The 21,013-nt window shown below is 49.3% G+C and overlaps 1 protein-coding gene across 1 annotated transcript in view; it reads left to right on the top strand.

The window, feature by feature from the left end:
• The window catches only part of LOC142246613 (bile salt export pump-like), a 108,481-nt gene that overhangs the window by 81,405 nt on the left and 6,063 nt on the right, over positions 1 to 21,013 (top strand). The window contains exons 22-25 of the mRNA XM_075319683.1: positions 4,609 to 4,812; positions 6,452 to 6,693; positions 14,843 to 14,999; positions 16,411 to 16,608. Of these exons, the coding sequence (XP_075175798.1) occupies positions 4,609 to 4,812; positions 6,452 to 6,693; positions 14,843 to 14,999; positions 16,411 to 16,608 (801 nt within the window). The remainder of the gene's footprint in view (positions 1 to 4,608; positions 4,813 to 6,451; positions 6,694 to 14,842; positions 15,000 to 16,410; positions 16,609 to 21,013) is intronic.

Here is a 21,013-nt window from a genome sequence, read left to right as displayed (position 1 = left end):
TTAGCATGCTGGTTACCTCTGGGATCACATGTTGTTGGAAACCTATCACATTTACTCTCTACCTTTTTAAGATGGTGGAATCTGTCTTCCCGTGCCAACTTTAGTTTATTGCTGTGTTAGTCTGTGTCCTATTATGTTCCAGTCCTGCTGGTGATTACATTGCTTGGTGCTTGGAGTTGTTATGGAGTACTCTTGTCGTCTTTTTGTTTCCTCCCTGCTCTTATTTTCCTCCTTTCCTCTTATTGTCTTTTACCTTTGTGTGAGCGGGATGTGAGATAGAGTTTTGGTTTCCCCGTTTCTCTATCTCTGCTGGTTTTATCACACTCCTGTCCTGGCCCTTCCTTGGGGAAGTGAGAGAGGGGGTATAAGATCAGGGCTGGTCAGGAGCAGGGTCAGGGTGGTGACTCAGACATCCTCACCTTCAGAGATAACACTGAGATAAGGGATAGCTAGGGCCCCCCTAGTTTGAGGACCAGTCTAGGAACCCCAGTCCCCTGTTCTTCCTGATCATCGTGACAATGGGTGGCTGATGTATGCAGAAATATGATGTCTCTAGCCTTATAGGACCATTTAACTAAACATATTTTCATCAATAGTGCAGTACATTATACCACACATTAAATTGGAATAATTAAAGCACAGGTCTCTGTTGTGAATGTCGTCTGTTTGGGTGCTGTTCTGGAGGTCCCTCTGGTGGCCATGAATGGTAGTGGAGCTGAATCTGAGCCTGGGACTCAGACAGGTGTCGGCGTTAATTGGGAATTGGGGAAGCCCTATTGCAGACAAGTCTGGTGTATATAAGAGGGCACTTTTTGCCCTGCGGGCGCCGGTTATAATTGTATATTCCCTGTCTCTGTTCCTGGCCTGGAGATTTGTCCTTCCCTATATCCCTGAGCAAGACTTCTGCAGATAAGTTTCAGTTTTTTCCTTGCTTCCTGGTTTACACCTTAGGGTGTTGTTCTTCCTTGTTTTGCTTTGTATCTATTTTCTTGCAGATTAAGTTTTATTTCAATTGTGTTGTTAGCATGGGAGTTCCCCCTGTGCTAGCTCTCCTGCTGGAAAAGGGATTTTATCCCTGTCAAATTTGATTATTTGCTTTTCTGTATTTTGTGTTCTTTTTTGGTATTTTGTTCTCCTATTATTTACAGGAGTACCTGATATAGTGGGGGTTAGGTCGTATGACCTCCAGGGCCATTTTTACTATCAAGAGTTTGGTATTTTTCTACAGGGATTTTGAACTGACCACAATCAGTTCCTTTCCTTTGCTTTGTATCTAGTTAGTCGGGCCTTGCCTTTGCTAAATCTATTTTTCCTATCTGTCTATTGTGTTTTCCTATATCACCGTAATCTTTGTATGTGGGGGGCTACCTACTCCTTTGGGGACTGCTCTGAGGCAAGGTAGATTTCCTTATTTCATTCTGTGAGATGTAGCTAGTTTCTCAGGCTGTGATGTAGCATCTAGAATTTTAGGAACGCTCCACGGCTACTTCTAGTGTGGTCTGATAGACAGGGGATTGTGGTCAGCTCAGGTTCCAACTACTCCTGTTTTCTTGGTGTTTTTTCACCAATGGGAGTTTTTTGTAATCTTCCACGGATACTGGATCATAACAGGTCTCATCAGAGGCAACCACATCCAGAATTCTACCACCAAATATATGGTGTTACTCCAATTAATCCATGTCACACGAGGACTGCTCCAGCTTACCAGAATTTCCCAAAGTTCCATTCAGGCTAATTCACTTTAAATCAGGCAAAAGATAATATTCGGTCAAAATAAAGTATTTCCACGTCAAAGCTGTCCTGATATCCATGAGGGGAGGGAAGGGGTTAAAGAATAAAAAATACTCACCTTCCCTCACCAGGTCTTACACAGCCTCTGCCGCAGCCACTGATGCAGCTTTCCGTTCTTCTGATTTTTCATTGCTCTATTCCGGCATTGGGGCCATGAGAGGCCAGTCGCCAACCTCAGATTGGCCTCCGCATCAGCATGGAGAGATGGAATAACAGAAGACCCAGGGCTGCAACATAGGAACAGATGAGATAAGATGAGTGTAAAATTGTTAATGAAAGCCAATCAGAGAATTGAACCATGTAAAAATTCTGAATCTAAGTTTTTAGAATTTTTAGGGAAAAATGCTAACAAATTACATTGCTTGTTAATTGATTTACTCTTCTCTAATCTTTGGGCACCTGGGTGTCAATAGATAGATTTTGAATAGAGGAGACCCAGTCTATTAAATGAAAGGCACAGAACAATACAGCTCTGCTGTGTCGTGGCCACAGCAGAGAACTGCAGATCAGTAGTCATAATAAGAGAGCACTACCATGCTCTGGTACTCAGTACTCATAACTAGTGATGAGGGAGCACTACCATGCTCGGGTGCTCGGTAATCGTAACTAGTGATGAGTGAGCACTACCATGCTCTGGTGCCCGGTACTCGTAACTAGTGATGAGCATGCACTACCATGCTCGGGTGCCCGGTACTCGTAACTAGTGATGAGAGAGCACTACCATGCTCAGGTGCCCGGTACTCGTAACTAGTGATGAGCATGCACTACCATGCTCAGGTGCCCGGTACTCGTAACTAGTGATGAGTGGGCAGTACCATGCTCAGGTGCCCGGTACTCGTAACTAGTGATGAGTGAGCACTACCATGCTCAGGTGCCCGGTACTCGTAACTAGTGATGAGTGGGCAGTACCATACAGAGGTGCTCAGTACTGATAACTAGTGGTGACCGAGCACTACCATGCTCTGGTGCTCGGTTCTTGTAGCGAGCAGTTGGATGCTCGGATGGGAGCGACTCAAGATGCAAAGTATTATGGAAGTCAATTGGGGATTGAAGAATTTATCTGGAAGATTTCCCAGAAATAAGTTCAAGCACTGGAGTATAATAGAATTTAATAGAGGATTAGAACTTTTTTCCATGAAATACTTCAGTCCCCAATTGACTTCCATTATACTTTGATGCTTGAGTTGCTCCCATCCAAGTATCCAACTGCTCGTTACGAGTACCGGGCACCTGAGCATGGTAGTGCTCACTCATCACTAGTTACGAGTACCGAGTACCCGAGAATGGTAGTGCATGTTTATCACTAGTTACGAGTACTGAGCACCAGAGCATAGTAGTGCTCACTCATCAATAGTTACGAGTAGCCGAGCATGGTAGTGCCCGCTCATCACTAGTTACGAGTACCAAGCACCTGAGCATTGTAGTGCTCGCTCATCACTAGTTACGAGTACTGAGCACCCGACTGAGCATGGTAGTGCCCGCTCATCAGTAGTTACAAGTACAGAGAACTCGAGCATGGTAGTATTCACTCCTCACTAGTTACAAGAACTGAGTGTGGCGCCCCTGCAGCTTCAGGTACCACAGGGTACTGCACCTCACTTAAGGTGCAGTATTCATCATGGATATAGAGGAGGTCGTTGCTGGTAACAACCACAACCAACACATAACACGGGGTTTATGTCTCTGGGACCGGGCTAGGGTAGGTTTTGGGGTAGTTGTCATGAGGTATGGGACCTCAAGCCCACTAGTCAGGAACTCGGGAGGTGGGGTACCGACAGGGGAAGTTAGGAGCCATCCAACACTTATCAGTCAGTCAGCACCGAACAGTGTCCGTGTGAGGTCGTACTTAGGAGGAGCGGGCAGACAACGAACAGTTCAGGGCCCATGGTTTGGAGCTGGAGGCTCGACCCGGGTTCTTAAGAAAAGAATAGGGATCTCAGGGTTCACGGGGAGTGCAGCAGGCACCCGTGACCTGTTCTACAGCCCAGAAGCTGGGGTGGACGGAGACCATCGAAAGGAAACTAACTTAAGGAACGTCCAACGGCAGTGTGTATGACCCGTGATTAAAGCGACCTTGAACTGCACCGTCTGTGTCGTCCCGTTACTGCCAGCGCCCTCACCTCACTGTCATCATCTGAGAGAGACTACAACCACCATCATTCTCTCTGGGGCATAGCTCTGCCCATGGAGAGCTGTACCAACTGAGCTGCGTAGTCATCTGCCCCAGAAGAGAGAAGCGATCCCGCAGCGGCGGCTAACCTTGACTGCACACCACGGGTGGCGTCACGAACTATAAATGCCATCATCCCCGTCCCCAAAAGCATTTTATTGACACCCGGGGTCACGGAACTGGGCGAGGCCACTACGTCGTCCCAGCAGCAGAAGCACCGCGGCCCGGCGACGAGTAAGCACCCGACCTCGTGGGCGCGTCCCGTGCACCCGAGCATGGTAGTGCCCGCTCATCACTAGTTACGAGTACCGAACACCCGAACATGGTAGTGTTCGCTCATCATTATACGGCGCTGTGTTGTTCAACTCTGTTCACTACTTAAATCTAACTGCCTTTGGAGCTGCTAGCAGTTGATCGGTTGGGGTGCCAAGTGTCAGACCCTCAGATCCACTAATCTGAATTTGATGACGAATCCTATCAGTAAGGACATCCCTTGAAGAATCAAGCTGGAAATTTATAGTAGATAAACTAATGGAAAATGTCGTCTTGATGATTTGCTAATATAAACTGAGAAGTGTAAGCAATCAACTGATAAATCACAACAATAATAATAATAATAATAATAATTAATATCCTCTTAATTACAGGCAACTGGATCACAGATCGGCATGATTGTCAACTCTCTCACGAACATTGGTGTAGCCATCATCATTGCGTTCTACTTCAGTTGGAAACTGAGTCTGGTGATCATGTGTTTTCTTCCTTTCCTGGCATTATCAGGAGCCCTGCAAGCTAGAATGCTTACAGGATTCGCTAACCAAGATAAACAAGCAATGGAATCTGCTGGAAGGGTAAATCTACTTAGACAAACTAAATTATATTGTTAACACAAATCACTATTAAAGTAATGGAAGCCTTGATGAGGCAATAAGGAATTGAGAAAGCCTAAAGGGGGTGTTACACGCAGCAATATCGCTTGGGATATCGCTGGTGAAAGCACCCGCCCCCGTCGTTTGTGCGTCACGGGCAAATCACTGCCCGTGGTGCACAATATCGTTAGGAGCCATGACACACACTTACCTGCCTAGCGACGCCGCTGTTGCCGACGAACCGCCTCCTTTCTAAGGGGGCGGTTTGTGCAGCGTCACAGCGGTGTCACTAAGCGGCCGCCCATTAGAAGTGGAGGGGCGGAGATGAGCGGATGTAACATCCCACCCACCTCCTTCCTTCCTTATTGCCGGCAGCCGCAGGTTAGCTGTAGTTCGTCGTTCCTGAGGTGTCACACATAGCGATGTGTGCTGCCTCGGGAACGACGAACAATCTGCGTCATTGATTCAACGACGTGTCAACGATAGACAATTTGGTGAGTATTTTCCATCGTTAACGGTCGATCGTGCGTGTCACACGCAATGACATCGCTAACGATGTCGGATGTGCGTCACAGAATCCGTGACCCCGGCGATATATCGTTAGATACGTCGTTGCGTGTAACGGGGCCTTTAGGCAAACCTGGTAGATCTCATGTTAAGTCAATGGGATTCCAAAAATTCCTAAAGACCCCGTTACACGCTACAATTTATCTGATGATCTCTTAAACGATGTGACACGCCCAGATCGTAGTTACGATTTGCCGAGATCGCACATAGGTCGTTTAGTAGCGGTCACACGTACACATCTCACAAACGACGCTACATCGTGACATATTGTTTGACCAAGGCGGTCGTGTGGATGTTGTTCGTCGTTGGCAGGGTGTCAAACGTAGCAATATGTCTGCTGCGTTCCAAACAACAAACAATATTTTGAAACTGAACGACACGTCAATGATCAACGATTTTCATCCTATTTGCGAACGTTCAGAGTCGCTCGTAGGTGTCACACGCAACGAAGTCGCTAACAATGACGGAGGGCGTCACGGAAACTGTGACCCCAACGACATATTGACAGATAAATCGTAGCGTTTAATGGGGTCTTAAGGATCTATTCAAAAGCAGATCCTTCATAGCTGTGTTATAAATGGAAGCCATGTATCTAAAATAAACAGTGTCCTGAAAGGCTCTTTTGTTGTCCCACATCACGTTTGATAAAGATAACCGATAGATAAATTACTGTTACATTTTCCAATCCATTGGTTATTTGTTAAGCAGTGCATGTGTTCATACTGCATAAACTGTAGAATTTACCATTCACCATTATGACATTGTGATACTTAGCACCAGACTATGTTACTAATTTAAACTTTCACTTTTTTACATATATAAGAACACTTTTGTCAAAATTGATCCACTTTTATGGCTATTCTGAGACCCTTGAGGGCGGAACATTCTACAGGAATTCAAAGAACACCAATGAGAGACATTCTGTGTGAAGCTCCACCCCCTAAGGCCCTTTACTAGGCATATTTAACTTCAGTTATAGTGTCTCTTTAATACTTGAACTCACCAAGTATCCAGACAATGCACATATAATGTGAATTTCTTAATATTTCTCTAGATTTCTAGTGAGGCTCTTGGAAACATTAGAACAATTGCTGGAATTGCCAAAGAAAAAAGATTTATAGAAATGTATGAAGAGCAGCTGGAGGAACCCTACCGATCTGCCATCAAAAAAGCCAATGTCTACGGATTGTGCTTCGGTTTTGCTCAGTGCATCGTTTTTATCGCCAATTCAGTCTCATACAGATATGGAGGATACCTGGTGCAAGTGGAAGGACTGCATTACAGCTTTGTGTTTAGGTATTACATAGCGCTCACACTTATTGTTTGGTTCACTATAGTACAGAAGGTTCACCTCTACTTTCTGATGCCTTTCCAACAACTTCAAGATCAAAGAGAAGTATATGAAGGGGAGTTCAGATGCCTTAGGCCGGCTTCACACGGGATGATCTATCGTGCGATCGCACGAGCGATTGTACCCACCCCCATCGTTTGTGCGTCATGGGCAATTTGTTGCCCGTGTCGCACAAAGTCATTTACTTCACACGTCACACGTACTTACCTCCCAGACGACCTCGCTGTGGGCGGCGAACATTCACTTCCTGAAGGGGGAGGGATGTTCGGCGTCACAGCGATTTCAGACAGCGGCCGGCCAATCAAAGCGGAGGGGCGGAGATGAGCGGGACGTAACATCCCGCCCACCTCCTTCCTCCTAATTGCCGGCGGGACGCAGGTAAGCTGTGTTTGTCGTTCCTGGGGTGTCACACGTAGCGATGTGTGCTGCCACAGGAGCGACGGACAACCGTCGCGTAGAAGGAGGAACGAGATGATGAAAATGAACGACGTGTCAACGAGCAACGATAAGATGAGTATTTTTGCTCGTTCACAGTCGTTCGGAGGTGTCACACGGTACGACATCTCGAATGATGCCGGATGTGCGTCACGGAATCCGTGACCCTGACGACATATCGCATACCTCCCAACTTTTAAAGAAGGGAAAGAGGGACAAAGTTTGCGGCGGCAATTTTTAGGCCACGCCCCTAACCACACCCATTTTACAAATGGTCACACCCATATCCACTCCCCATCTACACCAATCCAGCAAACTGAAACTGCAGAAGTTGTCCGTGATCGCTCTGAGCCGCCACAGATCAGCAATGTGCAGAACAGGCAGGGAGTTAACTACAGGGTGTGCAGGCGGCTAGGACCCAGGAGGAGAGCTGAACAGGGTGTGCAGGCAGCTAGGACCCAGGAGGAGAGCTGAACAGGGTGTGCAGGCAGCTAGGACCCAGGAGGAAAGCTGAACATGGTGTGCAGGCAGCTAGGACCCAGGAGAAGAGCTGAACAGGGTGTGCAGGCGGCTAGGACCCAGGAGGAGAGCTGAACAGGGTGTGCAGGCAGCTAGGACCCAGGAGAAGAGCTGAACAGGGTGTGCAGGCGGCTAGGACCCAGGAGGAGAGCTGAACAGGGTGTACAGGTGGCTAGGACCCAGGAGGAGAGCTGAACAGGGTGTGCAGGCAGCTAGGACCCAGGAGGAGAGCTGAACAGGGTGTGCAGGGGGCTAGGACCCAGGAGGAGAGCTGAACAGGGTGTGCAGGCAGCTAGGACCCAGGAGGAGAGCTGAACAGGGTGTGCAGGCAGCTAGGAACCAGGAGAAGAGCTGAACAGGGTGTGCAGGCAGCTAGGACCCAGGAGGAGAGCTGAACAGGGTGTGCAGGCAGCTAGGATGCAGGAGAAGAGCTGAACAGGGTGTGCAGGCAGCTAGGACCCAGGAGGAGGGCTGAACAGGGTGTGCAGGCAGCTAGGACCCAGGAGGAGAGCTGAACAGGGTGTGCAGGCAGCTAGGACCTAGGAGGAGAGCTGAACAGGGTGTGCAGGCAGCTAGGACCTAGGAGGAGGGCTGAACAGGGTGTGCAGCTAAGGGTATGTTCACACATCAGGTTTTTGCTGTGTGGCACAATCCGGCGCTTTGCAGGAAAAACGCATCTGGGATTTTTTTGCCGCCGGGTGCGGTTTTTCCTCATAGACTTTTATTAGCGCCGGATTGTGCCGCATGTACTTACATTTGATCCGTTTTTTTCTGGATGCGGCAAAAATCGTCACTCCGGCGGCCGCACAGGACGCAGAGAGGAACGTTTTTTGCCAGCGGCAAAAAAATGCATAGCGCCGTGCGGCATGGTGCATAATGAAAGTCTATGCGAGCCGGATACGGTGTCATGCTTCAAACGCCGGAAGCATGTACCGTATCCGATTTTTACTTCTGAGCATGCCCAAATGTGATATAAATTCATTGCTTGCCAGAAAATCAATCAATCACTCACTTTCTCTCAAACTCTCTCACTGACTGACTCACTGACTCATTCACTCACTCTCACCCACTCACCGATCACCGGCGTGGGACTGCACGGCGTTCACACTGCTCTGGCGGCTTCTATTGATTTGAAAATGCCGGCCGCCATTATTCAATCTCGTATTCACACCGGCGCCTATGATTAGTTGCAGTCAGACACACCCCGACGCTGAGTGACAGCTGTCTCACTGCAACCAATCACAGCCGCCGGTGGGCGGGTCTATATTGTGCAGTAAAATAAATAACTAAAAGAAAAACGGCGTGCGGTCCCCCCCCAATTTTGATACCAGCCAAGATAAAGCCACATGGCTGAAGGCTGGTATTCTCAGGATGGAGAGCGCCACTTTATGGGGAGCCCCCCAGCCTAAAAATATCAGCCAGCCGCCGCCCGGAATTGCCACATCCATTAGATGCGACAGTCCCAGGACTCTACCCGGCTTTTCCCGAATTGCCCTGGTGCGGTGGCAATCGGGGTAATAAGGGGTTAATCATGGCAGGCGTCTATGAGACACCCCCAATGAGTAACCTGTAAGTGAAAGTAAATAAACACATACACCCAAAAAAATCCTTTATTTGGAATAAAAGACAAAAAAACACCCTCTTTCACCATTTTATTAAAATCCCCAAATACCCCTCCAGGTCCGACGTAATCCACAGAGGTCCCGCGACGCTCTCAGCTCTACTACATGAAGCTGACAGGAACGGCAGTAGAACACCGCCTCTCTCTATCAGCTCCATGCAGCAACTGAAGGGAGTCGCACTGTCAGCGGTGACGTCACTGAGGTAATGCCGGGTTGTGTGCGGTGAAGATGCGTGCAGGGTAGTGCCTGCGTGTGCGGTGATGATGCGTGCGGTAGTGCAGGGGTGTGCGGTGATGATGCGTGCTGGGTAGTGCCTGAATGTGCGGTGATGATGCGTGCTGGGTAGTGCCTGCGTGTGCGGTGATGATGTGTGCTGGGTAGTGCCTGCGTGTGCGGTGATGATGCGTGCGGTAGTGCAGGGGTGTGCGGTGATGATGCGTGCTGGGTAGTGCCTGCGTGTGCGGTGATGATGCGTGCTAGGTAGTGCCTGCGTGTGCGGTGATGATGCGTGCGGTAGTGCAGGGGTGTGCGGTGATGATGCGTGCTGGGTAGTGCCTGCGTGTGCGGTGATGATGCGTGCTGGGTAGTGCCTGCGTGTGCGGTGATGATGCGTGCTGGGTAGTGCCTGTGTGTGCGGTGATGATGCGTGCTGGTGCGGTGATGATGCGTGCTGGGTAGTGCCTGCGTGTGCGGTGATGATGTGTGCTGGGTAGTGCCTGCGTGTGCGGTGATGATGCGTGCGGTAGTGCAGGGGTGTGCGGTGATGATGCGTGCTGGGTAGTGCCTGCGTGTGCGGTGATGCATGCTGGGTAGTGCCTGCATGTGCGGTGATGATGCGTGCTGGGTAGTGCCTGTGTGTGCGGTGATGATGCATGCTGGGTAGTGCCTGCGTGTGCGGTGATGATGCATGCTGGGTAGTGCCTGCGTGTGCGGTGATGATGCGTGCTGGGTAATGCCTGCGTGTGCGGTGATGATGTGTGCTGGGTAGTGCCTGCGTGTGCGGTGATCATGCATGCTGGGTAGTGCCTGCATGTGCGGTGATGATGCATGCTGGGTAGTGCCTGCGTGTGCTGTGATGATGCGTGATGGGTAGTAGTGCCTGCGTGTGCGGTGATGATGCGTGCTGGGTAGTGCCTGCGTGTGCGGTGATGATGCATGCTGGGTAGTGCCTGCATGTGCGGTGATGATGCGTGCTGAGTAGTGCCGGCGCGTGCTGTGATGATGCGTGCGAGGTAGTGCCTGCGTGTGCGGTGATGATACGTGCTGGGTAGTGCAGGCGTGTGCGGTGATGATGCGTGCTGGGTAGTGCCTGCGATGTGCGGTGATGATGCGTGCTGGGTAGTGCCTGCGTGTGCGGTGATGATGCGTGCTGGGTACTGCCTGCGTGTGCGGTGATGATGGGTTATGGGTAGTGCCTGCGTGTGCGGTGATGATGCGTGCTGGGTAGTGCCTGCGTGTGCGGTGTTGATGCATGCTGGGTAGTGCCTGCGTGTGCAGTGATGATGCGTGCTGGGTAGTGCCTGCATGTGCGGTGATGATGCGAGCTGGGTAGTGCCTGCGTGTGCGGTGATGATGTGTGCTGGGTAGTGCCTGCGTGTGCGGTGATGATGCGTGCTGGGTAGTCCTGCGTGTGCGGTGATGATGCGTGCTGGGTAGTGCCAGCGTGTGCTGTGGTGATGCATGCGAGGTAGTGCAGGCATGTGCGGTGATGATGCGTGCTGGGTAGTGCCGGCGTGTGTGGTGATGATGCGTGCGAGGTAGTGCCTGCGTGTGAGCGTGTGGGGTCTCTCTCAGCATAAAAAAAAAAAAAACGGATCCGTCGCATCAATTTTTTCACAATCTGAGACGGATCCGTTGCATCAGGCACAAACCGGATTGTGCCTGATTGGAAAAAACTGATGCGTGACAGCAGCTCTGCCAGGCAGGAGATCATGTGGTCGGTAGCTGATAGAAGCATTTGCAATGCTTCTATCTTTGCATATTACCGGCCAGTGCTGTGCACCTGCAGGAGAGGACACAAGTGGTAAGTACACTGTCCTCTCCCCAATGTCCTGATCTACCGTGGTGTGCCTGCAGCATTGAGAAGCAAATACTGTGTGATTCTCAATGCTGCAGGGCAGGCACACATGATAGATAAGGACACATGGGAGTCAAAGAAACAGCTAGAGGATCTCACGCTCCGGCCGGGGGCGGGGGGGAGGGGAATCAGCGCTGGGGAGATTCAGTTTTCATACCTTAGCAGCAGCACAGACCACAGAGCAGACAGAGACTAGTTTCGGGTAGCGCGCTCCGCTCTGTTATGCTCACGTCACGTGTTAGGATGGTAGGAGGGAAAAGCAGCGAGGCGGGTAGAGAGTGGGTGGGCGGAGCCACGGGATACGGACCTCCCGCCCGTGGCAACGGGACAAACTCTGCAAAGCGTGATAGTCCCGCTGTATCCGGGACGGTTGGGAGGTATGCATATCGCCCGATATATCGTACCGTGTGACGCCCGCATTAGTCTCTTCCAAGAGTTTTGCATCCAGTGCAAATGCCTTTTTCATTAAAAGTAATAATAAATTTGTCCTAATAATATCACAATAACTACAGATAAGAGAACCGATTTGATGCAAATCAAATCCATATCGAATGTTCAGCAATTTGAGGAACACAAAATTGAAATTCAATTTGAGTCAATAAGCTAATATGGCTGCTGCCATTGTACACATCAGACTGCATCAGCCAGAGAAGGCTCATATGACCTTGAGCATGACTAGGCAAGCTTCCTAATTAGAGATCTCGAGGTTCGGTGTTCAGTATTCGTACCAAACACAAACTTTACAAAAAAAAAACAGAGTTCAGGTTCTGAGTTAGGATTCTTTACATATCCAGACCACTTGTGTGAGTATCGCTGTGCTCGGATACTCTCGGTGCTCAGCCCCGTGCGAGCCGCTTGCAGTGTTTGATCGGCTCACACTGGAGGTAGCAACAGCGTGATCGAATGTAGTGTGTGTGACGCCCTGGAACCCAGGGGTCACAGGTCATTACACACACCACACACCCCCTCCCCACACTAGGAAGGTAACACCCGTCAATCAAGACCTGATTGCCTCCCTTAGTGTTAGGCTATGTGCGCATGTGTGCGTATTACATGCAGCTACGCTGCGCTTTGTAGCGCAGCGTAACTGCATGCGTCCTGCGTCCCCTGCATAATCTATGGAGATTGTGCAGGGGCAGTGCGCACGTGGCGTCTTAGAGCGCAGCACTTCGGCTGCTGCCCGAAGCGCGCGTTCTAAGAAATGACATGTCACTTCTTCCGTGCGCTTTGCCGGCAGCTCCTGCTCTGTCTATGGCAGGAGCTGCAGGCAGAGCGCACGTTCTCTGCCGGCACCATGCGCTTCAGAATGGAGCTTTTCAGCTGCGCTCTGAAGCGCACCTTTTAGGTGCAGTGCAGAGCGCACACGTGCGCACATAGCCTTAGACAGGCACACCAGGTGGGCGGAGTCAGGCGGAAAGACACGCCCACCGAGGAGGCTGCTGGCCTGAGGCAGGAAAACAGTTCAGTTTAGTGGTAGTAGTGGAGTAGAGTGGAGTGTGACACACAGTTCTGCTCAGGGCCTGGGTTGGAGCCTATGACCCCCTTATAGTCAGGCAGGCAGACGCCAGGGGCCGCCTGCAGGAGACCGGGAAAACGACAGGTGGAACCGTAGGGACCGGGCCTGGGTTGGAGCCCGCCGGACCCGAACCGGGGAGCCAACAGTTTACCGGAGCACCAGGAAGGGTACTCAGACCCTGACTAGGCCGTAGGCCACCACCATAGTCAAATTAACTGATTGAGGTCTGGACCTCACGGGGTCATTTCCCAACCAAAGACCCAAGTGAAGGCAACAGCCCAACCTAACTGGATAACAGCCACCGCCAGAGGTTCAGAAATCCAAGGGCCAGCGCCTGCGGGCAACGGAGCTCCCGCGACATACCCGCCGGGGAGCGGACCATATGTGCTTAGGCACCGTGGTCCACTGAAGTCTAGGTGCAGGAGAAAGGGGGACCCTGTCACACCGTCCAGTGCTGCAGCCGGCTGTGGGCCGCTCGTTCGACATCTTGTTTGGTTTACCAGAGACTCTGAGTGGCTTAATTGTGAGTACAACACCATCGCACCGCACCGCAGCACTGCGCCCCGCACCGCAGCTCCCCGCTACCGGGCCCCGGGACACACCGCCCCTACCCACGGAGGGGTTAACAACCGAGCTGCGCCCTGCCATCTCTCCCGGGAGCCCCTCCATCTTCACCGCAGCGGTGGTGTTCCATATCACCACAACCCGTGGGTGGCGTCACGAAAACCACCCCAACACCAGCATACTCGCATCCCCCACGCGTAGCGCCAACCTCCCCCTTGCAGACCGACGTGACCCCCCAGGTCCGTGAGAGGCTCGAGCCACCTCCCGCAGTACGAGCATGGATCCGAGCGGCTCGGCGGTCGCAGCCGAGGCCGCGGGGCTGTACATGTGCACTAAAAAAAGGGAAAAATTCTGCCTACTTGACCCCGGAAGTGATCTTTTATGGCTGGCTGCATGTGGACAGAGACCCGAACTGCCCAATTAGTGACTTCAATTGGGATTCAGGTCAAGTTCTGGTCCCAAACCAAACTTAATTTAAATTTCGACGGAACTTGCAGAACCCGCTGAACCGAACTTCCACGGGTCCGCTCATCTCTATTCCTAATAATGCCTTGTAGCTATCACATCTCATGCTATAGCAGAGCCAATCAGGTGGGAATATCAATGCCTATATAAAAGCCGAGGTAAGGAATGCAGCAGCCATTTTCTAATACATCTATAAAGTGAGAGGATATTAGAGCTCACAGTTTAGCAATAGTGATATAGAGATAAAGCCATGAAACACTGAATAAACTGCACAGATAGTACGTGGCCAGCAGGGGTGAAGCTACAATAGTAGGGGTACAATTGCACTCCGGTCTTGGAGCCTAAGGGGCCCCAAAAGTCCCTTTGTTCTATTTGAAAAAAACAATGCTACTAAAGACTTGGAGTATGTTATATGAGTATTTGTAGCAAAAACCAGGAGAGGAACAATCAGAGGAAAAGTATAATAGAAACACGGGCACCACTTCTGTATTTTACACCCATTCCTGGTTTTGGCTTCAAATAGTGAGGTAGAAACTCACCAAATACTCAACGTATGAACGGGGCCATAAAGTGATGCCTTTGTATTTGATTAATCAATAAAGTCTAGATACTTTTTATGTCATCACTTAGTTCTTTTATCCCTGATGGTAAAGAAACCATGATGACGATACGCTCGTCATTAGGTACTTCGGCTGCTTGATGATGTGAGAGGCCATTGGTCTAGTTGACCCATTTCCTAAACTCCCAATCATAAAAAGGGGGGTCCCAGCGTCCCCCGTGTGAATGGTTTGCTACCGTCCATGTGCAACCACCACTTCTGTAGACGGTAGAGGTCGCACATACATGCCATCAGTACAATCAGTAAATCTATTTACCCCGATTTTATCTCATTCCAGGGTGATATCCGCCATTGTCACCAGTGGAACGGCTTTGGGAAAAGCATCATCTTATACTCCAGACTATGCCAAAGCGAAAATATCTGCCGCCCGCTTCTTTAAATTGGTGGATCGTGTCCCCAAAATATGTGTCTATAAAGACGAAGGAGATAAATGGGTAAGTGTTATTTTTAGCTGAATTATAAAAAAGACGCAGAAGTGTCACAATATACAGTATTGATGAAACGCATGTTCTTGATTATTCTTTGATGTTTGGAGATTAACGGATCATTCACTTTAAAGTGTTTTTTTTTTTCTAGTGAATAATTAGAAAGGGAATTTTTTCATTTAACGCTATAATTAGGATCGGCGGGGACAGATGCAGAATTCACATAGATGTGCCCGGTAATAAAAAAAAAAAATGTTAAAAAACATCAGCATCACCTAATGCTAAAGATTCCAAACCTCAAATAACATTTCCAAACAGTAACACATTTTTGATTGGTACAATATAGGGAATGTATGTCTGTGATTGATCATATACATTATGGCAAAATTTATATATAATTAATTCACAAATCTTCACCTTTTTCGTTTCCAAATTTGACAATGAAAAAAGCATTTTATGCATGACCTCCTATCATTTTAAAGGGACCCGGTCACCAGGTTTTTCCCTTATGAGCTGCGGCCACTACCAGTGAGCCCCTATATACAGCAGTCCAGAATACTGTATATACTGTAAGAGCTCAGGCCGCTGTACACAACGTAAAAGAGCTTTATTATACTCCCCTGGAGGAGGTTGGGTCCGATGGGCGATGTTGGCCTCAGTCCAGTGCCTTCTCTCTTCCTGCCATCGCCATCCTCCTTCCCAGCTCTGTGTGGATGACATGTCCTACATCATCCACACAGAGGCCTCCATTGCACCCCTGTGCATGCACACTCCTCTCTGCCCTGCTGAGCGCAGCGCAAAGTACTGTATTGCGCTGGTGCAGGGAAAGGTCAAAGACCGCCTGCGCATGCACACTACAATACTTTGTCCTGCCCTCAGCTGTGCAGATCAAAGTGCGCCTGCAGAAGAGCGCAATGGAGGCCTCTGTGTGGATGACATAAGATGCGTCATCCACACGGAGCTGGGAAGGAGGATGGCAACTGCACAGGATAGTGGAGGCGGACCCAAGTCCAGCGATGCCCATTGGACCCGACCGCCCCACAGGTGAGTATAATAAAGGTCTTCTTTATGTTATACAGAGCAGCCTGAGCTCTTATATACAGTATTCTAGAATTCTATATATAAGAGCTCATTGGTGGTGGCCACAGCTTATAAGGGAAAGTCCTGGTGGCAGGTTCCCTTTAAAGGTCTGGAACTAAAAAAAAAATTAGGAATATTTTCTTTTTATACCAAGAACACTTGTCAATGAGCTGTGTCTGGAATTGAAGCTTAGCATCGTTAAAATGAATGATGTTACTACGAGAAACTAAGCTGGATAACAATAGACTCTTGTAAGTCCCACATCTGGGACTTACCATAAATCTCACAATCCTTTGGTTTTGTAAACACTCATAAGATGTAATTTGAATTTCTATTTCAGAATGACTTTAAAGGAAGCATTGATTTTATTGACTGCAAGTTCACGTACCCGACACGTCCTGATATCCAAGTACTGAATGGGCTGAATGTTTCGGTGAAGCCTGGGCAGACGCTTGCATTTGTGGGAAGCAGTGGGTGTGGAAAGAGTACCAGTGTGCAGCTTCTGGAGCGCTTTTATGACCCAGACAAGGGCAAAGTTGTAAGTATTGATCATAATCTTTACCTGTAGGAATAGGAGATCTCAATGATGAACAAAAGTCTATTTTTTTTGTCCTATTGATATACAAAAAGACAATTAAAGGGAATCTGTTGTGTGATTTTGTAGTGCAATACTAATGTTATCTTTAAATAGGGCTTAGGGAGACCTTTCAGGCTCAGTAACTTTTATTGTTCTACCTAATACTGTTATTTAGTGATGAGCGAGTATGCTTGTTACTACTCGGTACTCGCACGAGTATCACTGTACTCGGGCTACTCGGCGGGTACCGAGTAATTTTGCAATACTCGTGCTTTACTCGTGGTCTTCATCCCTGCATGTTGGCGCTCTTTTGAGAGCCAGCCCTCATGCAGGGATTGGCTGGCAGACCACTGCAATGCCACAGCCCTGTTAGTTGTGGAATTGCAGTGATTGGCCGGCCTGCACAGCGTGACCGAGCCTTTATACCGGCGGGCGCGCAGTGCTCTGCACACAGCCATCTCATATTCCATGCTTTCCACGCCCACAGGCGCCTATGATTGGTTGCAGTGAGACACGCCCCCACGCTGAGTGACAGGTGTCTCACTGCACCCAATCACAGCAGCCGGTGGGCGTGTCTATACTGTGCAGTAAAATAAATAAATAAATAATTAAAAAAAACGGCGTGCGGTCCCCCCAATTTAATACCAGCCAGATAAAGCCATACAGCTGAAGGCTGGTATTCTCAGGATGGGGAGCCCCACGTTATGGGGAGCCCCCAACCCTAACAATATCAGTCAGCAGCCGCCCAGAATTGCCACATACATTAGATGCGACAGTTCTGGGACTGTACCCGGCTCTTCCCGATTTACCCTAGTGTGTTGGCAAATCGGGGTAATAAGGAGTTAATGGCAGCCCATAGCTGCCACTAAATCCTAGATTAATCATGTCAGGCGTCTCCCCGAGATTCCTTCCATGATTAATCTGTAAATTACAGTTAAAAAACACACACACACCCGAAAAATCCTTTATTAGAAATAAAAAACACTAACAAAGTCCCTCATTACCAATTTATTAACCCCGACAAACCCTCCATGTCCGGCGTACTCCACAGTCCTCCAGCGTCGCATCCAGCTCTGCTACATTCAGGTGACAGGAGCTGCAGAATACACCGCCGCTCCGGTCAGCTTCACACAGCAACTGAGGTGAGTAGCGCGATCAGCTGCTGTCAGTCAGGTAACTCACGGCCACCGCTGGATCCAGCGGTGCCGCGATTAACCTCAGTGACAGCAGCTGATCGCTATACTCACCTCAATTGCTGCATGGAGCTGACCGGAGCGGCGGTGAGTAGTGCGATCAGCTGAGCTGTCACTGAGGTTACCCGCGGCCACCGCTGCATCCACCGCTGGATCCAGGTAACCTCAGTGACAGCTCAGCTGATCGCTATACTCACCTGAGTTGCTGTGTGAAGCTGACCGGAGCGGCGGTGTATTCTGCAGCTCCTGTCACCTGCATGTAGCAGAGCTGGATGCGACGCTAGAGGACTGTGGAGTACGCCGGACATGGAGGGTTTGTCGGGGTTAATAAATTGGTGATGAGGGACTTTGTTAGTGTTTTTTATTTCTAATAAAGGATTTTTCGGGTGTGTGTGTTTTTTAACTGTAATTTACAGATTAATCATGGAAGGTGTCTCATAGACGCCTGACATGATTAATCTAGGATTTAGTGGCAGCTATGGGCTGCCATTAACTCCTTATTACCCCGATTTGCCAACGCACTAGGGTAAATCGTGAAGAGCCGGGTACAGTCCCAGAACTGTCGCATCTAATGTATGCGGCAATTCTGGGCAGCTGCTGACTGATATTGTTAGCCTGGGGGGCTCCCCATAACGTGGAGCTCCCCATCCTGAGAATACCAGCCTTCAGCCGTATGGCTTTATCTGGCTGGTATTAAAATTAGGGGGACCGCACGCCGTTTTTTTTAATTATTTAATTATTTATTTCACTGCACAGTATACACACACACACCGGCTGCTGTGTTTGGGTGCAGTGAGACACCTGTCACTCAGCGTGGGGGCGTGTCTCACTGCAACCAATCATAGGCGCCGAAAAGCAGGAAAGCAGGGAATACGAGATTGTTTAATCTCCGGCTTTTTCAAAAGAGGAAAAGCCACCGGAGTTTAGTGAACAGCTGTGCAGCGCCGCGGCAGTGATCGGGGAACGGTAAGTAAGAGAGAGGGGGAGAATGACCGACAGACTGTGAGAGGGGGACAGACAAGACAGAGAGAGACCGACAGAGCGAGACCGACCGACGGGAGATAGAATGAAAAAAAAAATGACCGACATCGCTAGTAAAAAGCACAAAACGGCGCGATTCCTAAAACTTAACATGGACAAAACAGAGTTTATTGTCTTTCCTCCAACAAGCCTTTCCATCACACTTGATGGTTGCTCACTCACCCCAGTCTCACAAGCTCGTTGCCTTGGAGTGACCTTCGACTCTGCTCTATCCTTCAAGCCACACATCCAAGCCCTCTTCACCTCATGCCGATTACAACTCAAAAATATCTCCCGGATACGTGCTTTTCTTAACCAAGAATCTGCAAAAACATTAGTGCATTCCCTCATCATCTCCCGCCTCGACTACTGCAACCTCCTGCTCTCTGGCCTCCCTTCCAACACTCTTGCACCCCTCCAATCTATCCTAAACTCTGCGGCCCGCTTAATCCACCTCTCCCCTCGCTACTCCCCAGCCTCGCCACTCTGCCAATCCCTTCACTGGCTTCCCATCGCCCAACGACTCCAGTTCAAAACATTAACCATGACATACAAAGCCATGCACAACCTGTCTCCTCCCTACATCTGTGACCTAGTCTCCCAGTACCTACCTGCACGCAACCTTAGATCCTCACAAGATCTCCTTCTCTGCTCCTCTCTTATCTCCTCTTCCCACAATCGTGTACAAGATTTCTCCCGTGCATCCCCCATACTCTGGAACGCTCTACCTCAGCACATCAGACTCTCCACGACCGTGGAAAGCTTCAAGAGGAACCTCAAGACCCACCTCTTCCAACAAGCCTACAACCTACAATAGCCCTCAGCCCAGTAGACCACTGCGCAACCAGCTCTGTCCTCACCTATTGTACCATCACCCATCCCCTGTAGACTGTGAGCCCTCGCGGGCAGGGTCCTCTCTCCTCCTATACCAGTCTGTCTTGTACTGTTAATGATTGTTGTACGTATACCCTCTTTCACTTGTAAAGCGCCATGGAATTAATGGCGCTATAATAATAAATAATAATAAATAATAATAATAAAACGTGTGTTTTGGACATCGGAGTGCCACACAATGTTTTAAGTAAAATATTTCATGTATTAATCTCAAAAAGTAACATACACCATCTCTATCTCATTATTGGGTATGTGCCCTTAACATTTCCGCCATGAAAATTCATTTTGGTGTCATTTTGGAAGGTTTTCTGGTGAGTCCGTAAAAATGGCGTAAAACTCGGACAAAATTGTTCACAGCTGTGACTTTTGAGTGATAAATGCTTCAAGGGGTCTTCCCCATGCTGTTGTCATGTCATTTGAGCACTCTTCTGAGACTTTTGTGACATTTTTAGGGTTTCTACATGCTGCCGGGGGTCATTTCAGAAAAATACTCGGGTCTCCCATAGGATAACATTGGGCTCGGTGCTCGGGCCGAGTACACGAGTATCTTGGGATGCTCGGCCCGAGCCTCGAGCACCCGAGCTTTTTAGTACTCGCTCATCACTACTGTTATTGTGTTGTAAGCTCTATAGAATTCAGTGTCTTGTGCACACTAGTCAAGTGTATGCAAAAACAATTTACATATTCACTGCTCCCCCATGCACCTCCAATGCATTCACTATCCCTGGTGGGAGGGAGTATGAGTGGGGGCAGCAGTGCAAATTCAGTCCAGATTTACTATCACTGATGCCAGCACTGAGAGGTGGGAGAGGGGAGCAGGGGACATGCTGTTTGTACTTACATATGCTTGACTAGTTACTATAACACACTGAATTTTACAGATCTTACAACAAGATAACAGGATAACATAGAGCAATAAAACGTACTGATTCTGAAAGGTCTCCTAAGGGTACCGTCACACTTTAGCAACGCAGCAGCGATCCCACCAGCGATCTGACCTGGTCAGGATCGCTGCTGCATCGCTACATGGTCGCTGGTGAGCTGTCAAACAGGCAGATCTCACCAGCGACCAGTGACCAGCCCCCAGCCAGCAGCAACGTGCAAGCGACGCTGCGCTTGCACGGAGCCAGCGTCTGGAAGCTGCGGACACTGGTAACTAAGGTAAACATCGGGTATGGTTACCCGATGTTTACCTTAGTTACCAGCTCACACCGCTTAACTTAGCGTGTGCAGGGAGCAGGAGCCGGCACTGGCAGCGT

The sequence above is a fragment of the Anomaloglossus baeobatrachus genome, chromosome 7, assembly GCF_048569485.1.
Source record: "Anomaloglossus baeobatrachus isolate aAnoBae1 chromosome 7, aAnoBae1.hap1, whole genome shotgun sequence".
NCBI classification, from domain to species: Eukaryota; Metazoa; Chordata; class Amphibia; order Anura; family Aromobatidae; genus Anomaloglossus; species Anomaloglossus baeobatrachus.
Note: the sequence above shows the minus strand (reverse complement) of the source record. Positions and strands in the feature narration are given on the sequence as shown.